At 39.4% G+C, this 15,422-nt stretch overlaps 1 protein-coding gene across 1 annotated transcript; it reads right to left on the bottom strand.

Annotated features, from left to right (window-relative positions):
* Nucleotides 1-1,970: 1,970 nt before the first annotated feature.
* alkbh4 (alkB homolog 4, lysine demthylase) lies at nt 1,971-5,860 on the bottom strand. The gene is made up of 3 exons (XM_030154143.1): nt 5,740-5,860; nt 4,727-4,918; nt 1,971-3,401 (listed from the first exon to the last, which is right to left on the bottom strand). Exons 1-3 carry the CDS (start codon nt 5,839-5,841, stop codon nt 2,880-2,882), a joined length of 816 nt encoding a protein of 271 aa, XP_030010003.1. The 5' UTR covers nt 5,842-5,860; the 3' UTR covers nt 1,971-2,879.
* Between the last annotated feature and the right edge of the window lie 9,562 nt (nt 5,861-15,422).

Genomic DNA, 15,422 nt, shown 5'->3' with positions numbered 1-15,422 from the left:
TATTACATCAGACTTTTTTGCCTCGTTTTCTTATTTCTCTGAACTCTGGAAATACCAAACTAAAAGTTCATAGAGTCAGGACAACACTTTTATAATAGCAACTTCTCCTTATCAAACTGGATGAAGTATACTGTATGTAGGTGTAGGTGTGGAGTGATAAAAGACCATGGACCTGGACATAGTTCAGATGACTGGTAAAAAAAATTTGAAGTTGCGCTAAAAAATGACAAATGATAATTTTGACCAAAAAAAAGTGTCAAAATTAAGTTATATTTTCCATTTCATTGGCCATGGTTGCAGCCTGTATTTAACAGCATGTGAAGTGACACAGCCTTTTTATCCATCTTCAGAACACTGTAGTTTTACCACTGCTGACTTTGATTTTATTGAAATTCTTGAAATGAACTGGCTAGTTTGTGTTGTGTTTTCAGGCATTGTGAGGAAAGCCATGATTTAGAAAAGATGAAGGCTGGATAAAAAATGCATGACATCAATGATTTATAAAGCCATTGTTTATTCAAGGTCCCATACTGAACAAAACTATTTTGCTCTGGTACAGCATTAAGTATCCACACTGAAGAAAAACCAAACTAAGCAGACTTTACAGGACATTCTGTATTCTTTAAGTTTAGGATGCATTGTTCAGTGAAGTTTTATTTATTTTTCACGCTAGTGAAAAGTGTGTTTTTCATTGACTATAGCAACTCCGCCACTCCATCTCCCCTTCATTGTCCCCTCCTCCTCCAGAAACCTTTCAACCTCTTAAAGTCCCCTTAGGAACACTTTTGACAGTTAAGGTGCTTTGCTAATATGTCTTTACTACAATCTACTCTTCACTTTGAGGGGCAATCCTTAACCCTCAAAGTCCTCACTAATACAGACATTTCTCTCTACATTATTGTTGCCCTCCTCCACATGTAAATGCTGTTTCATGTCAGTAAAACTGATTCTTAAATAATTCTAAAGAGAAAATTCCACTTTGTGTGTATATACATGGAAAACACAAAGTTTAATTTAGTTTTATGTAATGAACAGATATATGACAGATATACTTAGCGCCATTAAATATGCACAACAAAGTGTTATTCCACAAATATATTGGTTTATGTACATTTATACAACAGATTTATAAATGTTCCACTGATAGATCCTGTAAAGTGAATGTATTGTCATGTGCAGACAGTGTTTGAAGTAGATCTGGTAGCTCTGACACTAATATTTCTCTCTCTCTCTCTACATATTTATATATATATATATATGTATATATATATATATATGTGTGTGTGTGTGTGTGTGTGTGTGTAGAGAGAGACAGAGAGAGAAAAAGAGACAGAGAGAGAGAGAGAGAGAGAGAGAGAGAGAGAGAAGCAGCTGTGTCAAAATGGAGGATTGTCTTCCACCAGAAATTAGGGTTTATTTCTTTTATGATTCCAATCCATTCCTCTTTTACTGTGGCTCAGCATTTAAACAACTTTTACCAGATTTGATGGTTTAGTCACAGAGTTTCTCATACCCAAAAAATGTTATGCTTTTCTTTCACAAATGTGGGAATGATGGTCTGAAATTGCGTTAAAATGTACAAAACAGTGAAATTTCTCTTGCCTGTCCAGCCAGCACTCTGGGTGCTCAGCCCCCCTAAACCTCTGATCCTAGAATCACCCCTGACTAGGGATGTCTCGAGCCGATCTACAGATCGGTATTGGCTGCCGATCTGGCATTTTTTAGAAGATTGGATTTAGTCATGAGATCGGGCTGATCCGGACCCGGTTCTGGGGTGGGGGTAAACATATGTTCTGCTCCCTCAAATTAAAGTTTCCGAAAGTAGGGGGAAAAAAATTAGCTACACAACAGCAGGAGGCTTAGAGGAATGAGTAAAAACATCTACAGGTTTCACTTCAACATGATGCGCGAGTCGTTTTTTTTTCCAACCCACAGGGCTTTTGTGGAATTATTTGACCCAACCCAACCCGCCCTGCAAATTAACTGACATTCTTTTGACCCACCCCAACCTGACTCGTGAGTAACCTGCTGATGTGTGCATCACTAACGTACAGCGCAGAACGCACCCAAAATTACACTGCCAAAAGTTCTAATTTGACCCACAGTATGAATTTGGAAAGTGCAAAAATTGCACTAAAGTTATTAAGAGTCAAAGGTGTCATAGTTGTTTTTGTTCAGGTTCCACATTCAGCCCAATTGTGATCCTAAGTAAAATAATAGCATAATAACCTATAAATAATGACTCCAAATTTGAATTAAAATTGTATTGTAAAAAGTCAGTATCGGATCGGTATCAGACCGGTATTGGCAAAAATAATCCTGACAAAAATCAGATTGGATCAGAGGCAAAAAAATCCAGATCGGGACATCACTACTATTGACCACAACTTAAGTTACCAGTCAAGTGTGACTCTGTACAAGAGATTCGACTCAATGTCCAGCATTAAGGGATAAGTCCAAACGCCGATGTCGCACACATCAGGAATTTTAAAAATACAGCTGTTAATTGTGCTACTCATCACATGCGCAACATATGCAAAATAGGCACCTGAGCAAATACTTTTCTGGAAATTACACCACATGTTCAGACCATACGTTTTTAATGATGCTAAGTATATACAGTTTTTAGTCTACTACAAGAAATTCATTTTCTGAGTGTTCTTGCATGTACAGAGATTTTCTTTTCAACAAAAGTTGTTTCTTTCTTTCTGTTTGTCTTTGAATGGAGGAGTAAAAATCAGTTTAGAAAAGCGCCTGAATTAGTGTGGAGAGGACATCAGAATTTTCATAGGATTTCCTCACTAGGAGCAACTTGTGTTGTGAGGAAGCTCTGCGAGTATGGCCCAGTTATGCTGTCTTTGGTTGCGTCCTCACATGATTTAAAGAGAAGTTCCAATGAAGCTGTGTGCGATGTGGAGCAGCTGCGCTCCCAGATCTCCCTGCGGTCCTCCAGGCAGGAACTCTGCAGACAGTTCTCTGTAGGTGCTGCACACTCTGCGAGAGTGAACATCCTTTCTGTGAATGGCGTGTTTCCACTGATGGCGTGCAAAGCCTGATAACACCACTAAAGATCTGCGAGGAAGGTGCACGGCTACCTGAACTTCCTGTGTGAGTCCCACCTCTGGCAGACCCTGTTCCATAGACATTGTGAGTATGGTGTCTGATAACATATTGATTGTGACCAGGCGTTCCCCCCACAGCCATGAGTCATCCAGGTGTGGGTCGATGGCAGAGCCTCGCTCAGGGTGGTAGTCCAGGTTACACTGCTCCACGGGCTGGAAGTCTGCTAGAGTCTGTTCCTGTTGCATCCGAAGGATCAGATGCTGGCTCACAGCAGGCAGTCCACTGAAATTACCCACATGCACTTTCTTCTTCTTGAAGTTGACCTTTGGGCCAAAGTCCTGCAATGTCATAAGAACAAGGTATGAGTTCAGAGCAGAAGATCATGATCTGGATATTTCCACTCATATACTCCTGTATGTTTTCTGTGTGTATGAGATGAGTCATTGTCTTTTTTTTTATTGTTCCTTTTCTGTTGTTTGGCTACCTTTTTAATATCAAACCAGCAACAGCAGATGACAAATAAGCTCGCTTGACTAACTCTGGCTCATCTGCAACTCTATAGGACTGTGCTGATTAAATACAGCGATACATGAAATGAAACAAATTGTACAAGTGAAATAAAAAAAACCTTTACGGTGGAGGTTGATAGATAGTGGATTTTAAAAAAGCCAATGTAATAACCATAGTCAGAACAGGTCAAACTGAGTGGAAGTGTTTCAGCATATGATGAAAACAACATAAAAACCCTTTGTGATTTTTGTAACTTTTTGAAATAATGCTTAAAAACTTAGTAACTTAAGTTAACTTAATAATGCTTAGAACAGCATTAATAATAATCCAAGCTCCAATTATGTGTATTAGTTTTAAGATATGTTATGTATGTGCTAAGATCAAAACCTTAGTACTGACTGTATCCATGACATTGGGTGTTTTGTTTCATTAAACAATAATCTCCTCACAGTGAGGAAAGTCTCAAAGTTGACATGTTTAATTCTAGCCCCTCTGAGATAGAGAGAAGAAGAAGCAGAGCATTTTGTAGCCATTTTCCTTATAAAATGGCTGTGATGCTTTTTTCACGGATGAGACCAAGGAGTAATTCAGACTCTGCCACAGTCCACACAACCTGTTGGATCAGAATTGTTTACACACTTCATCAGAATATCTATGAAGATGCAGTAAGCAGCTGATCAATTAGCTAAGCAATCACTGAATTTGAATCTTTACTATGTCACAATTTGTTCAAAAAGGTATTTCCATTTCCCCTTGCGCTAATTTCTAGAAAGCAAAAACAAAAACTGAAGCTTTTTGATTTTTTTTTTTTTTTTTTTTTACAATTTTGAATTTTTATCCCATAGAGATTTTCTAGTGCAAAACTTGAAAATGCACATAATAACCCATTTATAATAATAATAATTATTATTTTTTTTGTTAAATAACTGCAGATGCTGTGATTTGGATGTTGCACTTGGGGATATCAAGATTTTGATCATTCAGGAATACTGTGTATTTACAGGTGCTGAAAGTTGATACCCAGCAGCTGTTCATGCTTGACAATCACAGACTCACCTTGGCTGGTCTGTTGATTTAACAGGAATGAAAATATGAGAATGTAAATGCCGTAGAACAAACTGTAAAAATGTATGGAAAGTGCACTTGGACGAACCTGTTTCCTGCGACCAGACTGGGATGGATTCCACACATCCTGGTCCATGCTACTTATCAACTCCTTCTCCTCCTCTTCTGATATAAAATTCTCCCACAGGAAGATGCCAGGAAAAGCGAAGGATGATGTGGCTTCTGCATCTTTACAAACAGCACACTTTGACTCCGGATCATACAGGAATTGATGGACAACCTTCAAACCCAAAAATACAATTACAACATTTGTATCCATAAACATAATATTTCAGAATTCATGTGTTTATTAAGAGACTGACTGAGATAAAAAAGGATATGTACAGACTCTGAACAGCCAAATATGTTAACATGATAAAAATGTTCATCGCAGTTGACACAGATAATTATCATGAAAACTATTAATTATTTAAATTATTTTAAAATTTAGAGGCTGATTAAGGTCCTGACTTTAAAGTTTAACTTTCCAAATGATTATTTGTGGATTACATTAGGTGGGAATGACGCTGCAAAATAAAATGGGTAACAAGATGAAAATGATAGAAAATAAATAACAAGACATGCAACATAAAAAACATGTTAAGAAGAAAACACTCTAGAAGAAATAACATAAACCTGTAAAACTTGAAAACAAGATTAAAATTAATCATTTCAAAGATGCAGCAGAAATACATCAGAAATAATGGGACACAAACCCATTTGCACTCTTGTTTTGAGCTTCAGTGCTTTGATTTTATTTGTTATTATTTGCATTATATTTTGTTTGATGTGTAATGGACATACTATACACTATACTGAACTCAATAAAGAGAATACGTACGTACAACGAAATGCCCCTCAAAATAGGAGCGCACTATCTCACCACTGGTGATGCAAACGATTCTAATACATTTGGATTCGAAAGGCAAGTGACCGGAAGTAGTATTTTCGCACATGCGTAGAACAAATCGGAAACAACAAAAGCGCTGATACGCACATACCAACAGTTTAATGTAGTAGACAGTAACATTATAATACGTTTTAATGCGTGTCGGTATTTACCTTTCGTTCTTTCGCCTCTATCTGCCCTTTTCCCTTCAACGTTTCACACACAAGACAATGGCGAATGCCCTTACAAGCACACGAAACCATCGCTGCAGTCATACCGCATCTTCTTCATGTGTACCGGAAGTGACAGAACTGACACTAAACAGCGCCACCCCACGGTAACTGTGGGGTCGTAACGTACGTATTGTACGTACGTATTCTCTTTATTGAGTTCCGTATAGTGTATAGTATGCCGCAAAGGACGGAGAGAAGAACTCAGTGGGAGAACACATTTTTCTTCAATCTTTGGCCAGCCAAATCAGCCCATTATATACAGGTGTATCTCAGTAAATTAGAATATTGTGATACCCTGTGGCAAGCATGTAAAGAGTGTTTTTGTGTTTCTGCATTATGTGGGTGTTCATGTTCAGGCACTGACTGTTTTGTTCCTGTTACTTGGCTGTGTGTGCGCATGCGCAGAGAGAGTGGTGCGAAAAAGAAAAGAGACGCACGGTGTGTGGCTGTTCGGTTAAGTTTAGCAGCGTAAGTTGTGGCTGTAACAACAACTTCTTTTCCTGACTGCTTAGTCCCTTAATAAAGCCTGAATCCAGTGGAACTATACTCTGTCTCGGGTGTCATCGACTTCAGGGCTATTACAATATAATAAGTAGATTTTTTCAATAATTCTATTCAAAAAGTGAGACACGTCTCTATATAGGCCTATTGATTCATCACACACAGATTGATATATTTCAAGTGTTTATTTATTTTCAGTTTGATTGATCATAACTAAAAAATAATGAAAACCCAAAATTCAGTATTTCAGAATAGAATGTTCTGAAGAAGTTCAATATTGAAGACTCATGGTGTCACACTCTAATAAGGTAATTAACCCTTTCATGTATGAATTATGAGAACCTTAATCAAGATTTTTTTCCTGAGCATTTTTATTCCTCTTTAGGCATGAAAAAACAATGTGATTGAATTTTTTTTTTTTTTATGAACCTATTGTTCATGGAGTTACCAAAATGTCAACTCAGCTGGACACCATGTGTTTTAATTTTTTTTTTATATTTAATCTTTATTTAACCAGGTTGGTTAGTTGGTTACTTGAGAACTGATTCTCATTTACAATAACGACCTGGCCAAGAGGCAGCACCCAAACAGAATGAGTAGCAGCACAGGTTGTATGTACAAACGACAGAACAGATTAAAAAAATATATTTTTGAAGCAAAGAAACATGAATTTACTGTCATACTGTGTGAAAACTATAAAATAAAAACATTTTTTTAATGCTGCTAATCTGATGTTTTCTCACATTTTAACATACAATAATACTAGTTATTACTCACTCAGATAATATGCAACAAAAAAAAAAAAAAAAAATTTTATTTTAAAAAAAACCCCAACTGTTAATTACAGTCTAATCGCAATTACCAGTTGAATTACACTCAAATATGTTACTGCAGGTCAGGTTTATCAAGGACAGGAAAGTTACAGTAATGGTATGAACTGCAGTGTATGGTATAATGCATAAACATGTCCACTGTGTTGGTTGATATGGAACTAAAACAAAATCCATGAATATACAACAGAACAGCTGTAGAAGATAAGATAAGTGTGATGGGCTAAGTATAAAGGCTGAACCCAAAAGCAAGACCACAAAATACAAGTAAAGTTGAGTGTTTTTATTAAACACTTTAACAGGAGAAAGAATACAACACAGGGATAATATTAATTCTGTGACGTCACTGAGTCCGGGAATAAACGTCTGGGCAGCGGGTGGATACGGCTGACGACCGGCTTGGCCGAGCCGGGAAAACCCCAACGGAATCCCCACTAGGGACAAACAGAGGGTGGTCAAAAAACAAGCCAGGTCATACACGGGAAAGCAGTCAAACAAGCAACGGTACATGGGGGACAGGCAGAACTCACGGTCAGTAATCCAGGCGATGGTCGAAGCACAGGTAATCGGTGTAGGCTGAGGTATTAAAGGGAGAGGGCAGAGACAGAGTCGGGTACACGAACCAGGTCGTTGACGAGCAGGCAGGGTAGGCACAGACAGAATCGGTGGTCGAGGGACAAAACGGGACAAAACGGGTCAAAAACGGGCAGACAGACTAACAGGATCCAAAAACGCTGGTGAGTGAGCACAACAAGTTGTAGAACACAAACTGGCAGAGAAACAGGGGAAGACACAGGGTTTAAATACACAAGAGGGCGGGAAGACAATTGGACACAGGTGGAGACAATCAGGGAGGAGTCAGGTAATCAGCACAGGTGGACACAATCAGGGAAAGGAAGTAAAGACACCAGACATGACACATGAGGGAAACTTAACAAAATAAAACAGGAAATGACAAACAAAACAGAAAAGACAGACAAATACAGACACAGTCTGGGAGCAGACATGTCAATAAGATAAGATAAGATAAGATAAGATAAGATAAGATAAGATAAGATATTCCTTTATTGATCCCACAATGGGGAAATTCACAGTGTTACCAGAAGCATAGAAACATACACATTCACGTAAAACAGTCATATAAATTTGACTAAAAGAAAAAAAGTGTTTAAAAAGGAGAGTGCAAATATGCTTTGGTATGTAGTGCAATGGTTATAAATATAGAAAAAAAAAATATATAAATATGGATCTGAATATATATATATATATATATATATATATATATATATATATATATATATATATATACACAACATTAGATGGAATGGAGGGAGGGATGTTATGTTATTACATGACATATGTGGTGATCTACTCTACTGGGAGCAGGACTGGTTGTGCAGTCTGACAGCAGAGGGAAGGAAGGACGTGCGGTATCTCTCCTTCGTACAGCGTGGTTGAAGAAGCTGGTCACTGATGGAGCTTTCCAGGGCTCTTACAGTCTCATGTAGGGGGTGGGAGACATTGTCCATGATTGATGACAGCTTTTTTGTCATTCTTCTGTCCCCCACCACCTCCACTGGATCTAGACTACAGCCTGGAACCGAACCGGCTTTCTTCACCAGTTTGTTCAGTCTTTTCCTCTCTGCTGCCGTGATGCTGCTGCTCCAGCAGACCACACTGTAAAGGATGGCCGTTGCAACTGCAGACTCGTAAAAGGTCCTCAGGAGAGCTTTCTGCACACCAAAGGACCTCAGTCTCCGCAGTAGGTGGAGTCTGCTTTGGCCCTTTTTGAAAAGAGCCTGGGTGTTGGCAGCCCAGTCCAGGTTATGGTTCAGGTGAACACCCAGGTACTTGTAAGAGTCCACTATTTCAATGTCTGTACCCTGGATGTTCACTGGGGAGGGAGGGGAGGCCTTGTGCCGACGAAAGTCCACCACCAGCTCCTTTGTCTTTCCAGCATTAATCTGGAGGCAGTTTCGCTGGCACCAGGCCACAAAGTTTTGGTTCAGTTCTCTGTACTCATTTTCGTCTCCATTGTTGATGAGACCGACAATGGCTGAGTCGTCCGAGAACTTTTGCAGGTGGCAGTTTGTTGTGTGGTGTTGGAAGTCTGCTGTGTAGATGGTGAACAGGAGAGGGGCCAGGACAGTCCCCTGTGGAGCCCCTGTGCTGCAGACCACAGTGTCAGACTCACAGCCTTTTGTCCTCACAAACTGTGGCCTGTTGGTCAGGAAATCCACGAGCCATGGTGTCAGTTGCTGGCTCACTTGGTCCAGTTTGTCCCTCAGCAGTGCTGGCTAGATGGTGTTGAAAGCACTGGAGAAATCATAGAACATGATTCTCACAGTGCTTCCAGGCCTCTCCAGATGACACAGGGATCTCTGCATGAGGAAGATGACGGCGTCCTCAACCCCGATGTTTTGCTGGTAAGCGAACTGCAGTGGGTCTGCAGATGACGAAGGACCAGCCTCTCTAAGGTCTTTGCCAGGTGGGCTGTCAGAGCCACTGGGCGGTAGTCATTAAAATCCCTGGGACGAGATGACTTAGGCACCGGTACTACACAGGATGTCTTCCACAGCAGCGGTACCTTCTGCAACCTCAAGAATAACTGTCCACTGGAGTGATCACTATGCATGAAAGGGTTAACTCAAAACACCTGCAAAGGTCTCCTGGGCCTTTAAATGGTCTGTCAGTGTAGACCAGTAGGCCACATAATCATGTGGAAGACTACAGGTTGGACAGTTGTCCAGAAAACAATCACTGACACCATGCACACGGAGGGACATCTTACGTGGGCTATGGACTAAAAGAAATCGACTGTTGCTTAGTTTTGCAAAGTCCTCATTTCAGATGAAAGTAAATTTAGCAATTTTTTTGAAATCTATGTCTCAGAATCTGGAGGAAGAGAGGAGAGGCACAAAATCTAAGTTGCTTGAGGCTCGGCTTCCATAACAACTCAGCAGTGGCACAGAGTGATCGCCTCATGCCACACTACATTGCAGCAGTAATTCATGTAATGGGAGCTCCAATCAAGTATTGAGTGCTATACGTGTTCATACTTCTCAGTACTCCAACATTTCTATGGTGAAAATCCTTTTTTTTTTTCTTGCGTACTACCTGATTTTCTGAGATACTGAATTTTGGGATTTCATGAACTGTAAGTTAGAATAATCACAATGAAAATAAACACTTGAAATATGTCAGTCTGTGTATGATGAATCTATATATAAAGATGTGTCTAACTTTTTGAATTGAATTACTGAAAAAAAACCAAAAAAACTTTTTGATATTCTAATTTGAGATGCACCTGCATAAGGCCTAGTGAATGTGGTTCTAATTGTATTTTAATAGTGTAATAGTGTTAGAGAGTGTTGTTGGTGTGTGTGTGTGTGTGTGTGTGTGTGTGTGTGTGTGTGTAGATAGATAGATAGATAGATAGATAGATAGATAGATAGATAGATAGATAGATAGATAGATAGACAGATAGATAGATAGATAGATAGATAGATAGATAGATAGATAGATAGATAGATAGATAGATAGATAGATAGATAGATAGATAGATAGATAGATAGATAGATAGATAGATAGATAGATAGATAGATAGATAGATAGAAACTGCTAGTGGAGGGATATCAGTACTACATAATATATGTCTAAAAAGTAGTGTTGTAAACCTTCCATGCTCAGTAATGGTTCAGTTTGTATTATGAGCTCACCGGCCGATAAGCCATTCATTTCAAATTTTTAGCTCCCTCAGGAGAAAGTTTGTTCACAGTTTTGAGAAGTTTTTTTTTTCTTTTTCAGCATTCTTTTTATTGAAGTCAAGGTAAACCAAAGTGGCAGTCATATAAGAAAAAACAATACTTTTAGATTTTCTACATAACAAAAAAACACAATACCCATCCCATCCCTCCCCCCACCCTACAAAGGCCCGGGCAATGCATCGCCATCCAAGATTAAATGAGTAAGTCAGCAAAACAAAGGAAAAAAAAAAAAGGAAAAAAAAAAACATACCAAGGCAATAATATTAGTAGGTATAACACTCATCGGGCATAAATAATTAAACAAAAAGAGACAAGAGTGGAGTTGGTCTACAAGGCAGATTTGAGAGCAGATGGGGTTTGTTGTGTTGGGCTGCGTAACAACACATGTCGTCCCTCATGATCTAGCTTAAAACTCATGAATTCATGAGTTATCAGGGAGAGCTTTTAGTGTGTTAATAAAAGACATTACTGGGTTACAGGTGGAGTAGAAGAGGTTTTTGGACCCCCTGAGTGTGTATTTAACCTTTTCAAGACATAGATGGAGCATGAGGTCACTCATCCATAAGGAGTGGCTAGACGGTTTGGGGGATTTCCACTGCAGAAGAATCCTTTGACAAGTGAGCAGAAAATTGAATGCTATAATGCTTGTGTTTTTGACAAATTTTATAAAATATTACAAATTGGCCTTTACTTATAATGGGCCATATTTTGATGGCTTATAACATGGAAATGGTTAGAGATATCAATATAGTTACTCGAGAGCACTGAAAGGAAGTCATATATGGACTTTCATTTAATTTGTTGAGTTATCGTCCAGTGAAAGTACCACCCACTTCTACTGGGAGATTGATTTCCTGCATCAAGACCACAGGACTCTAACATAGCAGCAGAACCTGACGGCCTCACAAATTCAAGTTGTTATTGATTTTTGATAGAACATGCTGGTGAGATACAGGGCCATTCTCACCATCAAAATATACATCAAGCCCCATTATTAGTTCTACCCTTAAAATAGTGGTACAATTTAGGCAGAAGTTCAGGCTTAAAAACCTTTCCATGTATAGCCCTATTTGTAACAATCACCTATTCCAGGTGTGATAGTTGGAAAACAACAAAGATTTCGTGGAGAATGGATTTGCTTCAATCAGGTGATCCGTTTATTTGTGCACAAATGAGAAAACTGACAGACGAAGCTTCGCCCTCTCTCAAGAGTCAGTTCTACCTAATACAGAAAATCAGTCTAACTTATAGAGGCTGTGCTAAGCTTACATGGGATTGGTTAATATAAAATATGACGTATGATACTGTCGCTAAGCAGAAGAAAGAATGTCAGATGGACACAGGACAGAATGTAAGACCTTGGGGTCATTCTGGGAAGTCTGAAAAGTTACTCTTTGTTGAATTCCAGAACTGAGAGTTCATGCTCTGCTATGGGCTAAAAGTTCAAACTGTACCTTGTGCTATCTTTAGAGATAAAGTAGCTTACAATATACAGAATCGAGAAGCTGACTGAGAGGAACATCCATGTTTTGAAGGACACAGGTGTCTTACAAACTAGCAGTTGTGAGGAGCCAAGAACAGAAAACTTATGGTCAGCGTTAAGCATTAAAATCAGTATTAACACAGGCAGCCAAGCTAGATCACACTTTTATACAGTGGCATAGGCATGGTCTTGCTACATAATTTTTACATAGACAGCAATTTTGGCAGCTTCACAGACCTGTCAGAAAAATTTTAATTACAAAAGATACATTTATTTAGATATTTTTCAAGTTTGTCACTTCATTCAGACCTTCTGTCCAGATTTTCCAACCCTGCCAACAGACTCAGGACTGGAGAAGATCTTTAGGATGGAGGACAAGGATGGAGCATAGAGGACAAATTTCAATGATCTCAAACCTGTTTACTTCTCTTCAGAGTAATCCATCAGATGGGCTTAAAGCTAAATGGGAGGATGAATTAGGGATGGAAATATTTGATGCAGCTTGGGACTGCGCTCAGTTCAGAGTTAACATCACAACCTCTTGTGCATGTCTCAACTTGATACTGTTTAAAATCCTCCACAGGATTTACTACACTAAATCAAAAGTATCAAATATTTATTCTGATGTTGAAGATAGGTGCAAACACTGCAATTTAAACCAAGTTACCATGACATAAGTTTTGGAGTTGCCCAAAACTAAGTGCCTTCTGGTCATATTTTATAATATTCTTAACAATGCATTTAATACTAAGGTGAAGCTGTCTGCAGAAAGAGTCATTTTTGGTGTACTAATTAATGAGCTCCTGCTGGCCACAGACAGGAAAAATGCCTTTGCCTCCCTTATAGCCCGTATGAGAATAGCTCCTCGTGTGGATATCTAGAGTGGAAATCTCCTGACCCACCAAAAGCATCTGTTTGGCTTAGCGATTTGATGTTTTCCTAAAATTAGAAAAAATAAAGTATTTCACCAGAGGATCCATTGGAAAGTTCCATAAGTTATGGGACCCCTTAATTTTGTGTTTTGATAAGCTCAACACCCTCCCATAGCATCATATACCCTGTTAACTAAAAATAACATGTGTAAGTATCCCTTATTTAATTTACCCATATCGTGATTTATATTATTGTGTGGCCCCCCCCCCCCCCCCTTTTTTTTTTTGGTTTGTTTTATTTTTTTTCTTTTTGTTTTGTTTCATATTTAGTGGTAGTTTATTGGTTAAACTAAGAAAAACAATTCAAGACACTGTATCTAAAAGCATCATATATTGTTTTTCCTTTCTTGAATAAAATAATTATAGAAAATAAAAAACAATGGTATTACATGCGTATGAACCAATTAAACCTGTTAAATCAGTAATGAGCTGTTAAAGTCTTTATTAAGAATACAGTATATGAATAAATAAGTCATAGGCACGAAAATACAGTAAATAGGTGCACAGCATTGATAACACACACACTTCTACGAGCTTAAGTTGGTAATTAAAGTGGTCTGTGCTGTGTCTCCATAAAAAAAAAAAGAAAAGAAAAAAAAATAGCCCAAACAATAAGAAACGCGTAACGTGAATAATAGCTTGTGTAAAATACCAGAAAATTATTGCAATAAATCTCATATTGTTTGGGAAACATGTTAAAGACAGGTTAAGAAGGCTGCACTAAATAATCAGAAGCTGTTTTGTTTTTAATGCAGTCCATATTTTCTGTCGGTGCCCCTTAAAACTGAATCTGAGGATCGTGTGTAGTCATTGTAACTTCGTGAACACAACAAACTTGCTGGTTTCCTAAGACGTTTTCACAGTATTGTTAATTCTATATCATGGTCTAAGACAACCTCAGCAGTGGTAACATTTTCAATCCAAACGTTACTCAGTCGCATACCGGGCTTTGCAAAAGTTCTGTTACACTCGGTTTCATGATCTTTAGAGACGTTTACATGTCGGAGTGAAAAATTCCATTAAACAAACTGAAAGTTCTACCGTATAGGCAGGTGTCATTAATACAAATTTGTTCGCCGGTGAAGTTGTATCAAGATGGAAGTCAAAAGAGTTGAGATATCTGCTCTCCTTCGTGCTGGCCACAACAAGTCTGACATAGCCAAACAGCTGAACATCGGCCGGATGACCATCCACAGAGTCGCGGAGAGGCTCAAGAATGGTGAAGACCTGAAAGATCGACCACGATCAGGCAGACCTCGAGTTGTCAAGCGTTCGGTGGTGAGAAAGGCCTTTGAAAGCAATCCGACGCTCAAAATGACTGAGTTCACAAAGAAAAAGAAGATCTCGGTGGCCACCATGTCTGTCATGGGGCTGTCAAGGAGGAAGGTGGCAAGAGCTTAAGGCGTGTACCAAGGCCTCTGCTAACCAACCGTATGCGAGAACAACGCCAGGAGCGTAGTCGTCGCCATCTTAACGACTTAAAGAGCCATGGCAATCGAGTTCTGATTTTTTCTGATGAAAAGACCTTCACAGTCGATCCAGTCATCAATAAGCAGAACAATCGTGTGGTCAGCTTCGGCCAGGATGTCTCCACAGTCCGATACGTGTCTGTGACCAAGCGCCCAGCCTCTGTGATGATGCTCGGCGTTGTGGCTTCAAATGGTGAGAAAATGCCACCCATCTGGTTCAAGACTGGCTACAGGCTCAACGCAGCCAACTACAGGGACATCTTGGCCACAAAAGTCCTGCCGTGGGTGAAACAGATCACAAAGAAGGGAGACTATGTCTTCCAGCAGGATGGTGCACCAGCCCACACTGCCAAGGTTGTGCAAGAGTGGTTAGGGTCCAACTTGAGTTTCTGGCCGAAGGACATGTGGCCGCCTCGACTGCAGCGTGTGGGCGCACGTTGAGGGTAAGGCCTGCAAGGTCCGGCACAGTAGTGTCGAGGAGCTCAAGACTTCCGTCAACCGTGTGTGGGCAGGAATGAAGAAGGACTATGTCCGCAAGGTGCACACAGCCTTCAGGTCTCGTCTGGAGCGTGTGATTGCAGCCGAGGGTGGCCACATTTCTGATTAATATTATCATTAACACATATATTGAAATATTTGGA

Source organism: Sphaeramia orbicularis, chromosome 14 (genome assembly GCF_902148855.1).
Source record: "Sphaeramia orbicularis chromosome 14, fSphaOr1.1, whole genome shotgun sequence".
Taxonomy (NCBI): Eukaryota; Metazoa; Chordata; class Actinopteri; order Kurtiformes; family Apogonidae; genus Sphaeramia; species Sphaeramia orbicularis.
The sequence above is the reverse complement of the archived record's forward strand: the minus strand, read 5'-3'. Positions and strand labels throughout refer to the sequence as shown.

Excerpts from the sequence above, each read along its gene's own strand:
- alkbh4 (XM_030154143.1), bottom strand. The coding sequence starts at position 5,841 with ATGACTGCAGCGATGGTTTCGTGTGCTTGTAAGGGCATTCGCCATTGT. Across the intron at positions 4,919-5,739 it reads TAGAGGCGAAAGAACGAAAG|GTTGTCCATCAATTCCTGTA; the intron begins GTAAATACCGAC and ends TTGGGTTTGAAG. Across the intron at positions 3,402-4,726 it reads AGTCTGGTCGCAGGAAACAG|GACTTTGGCCCAAAGGTCAA; the intron begins GTTCGTCCAAGT and ends ATGACATTGCAG.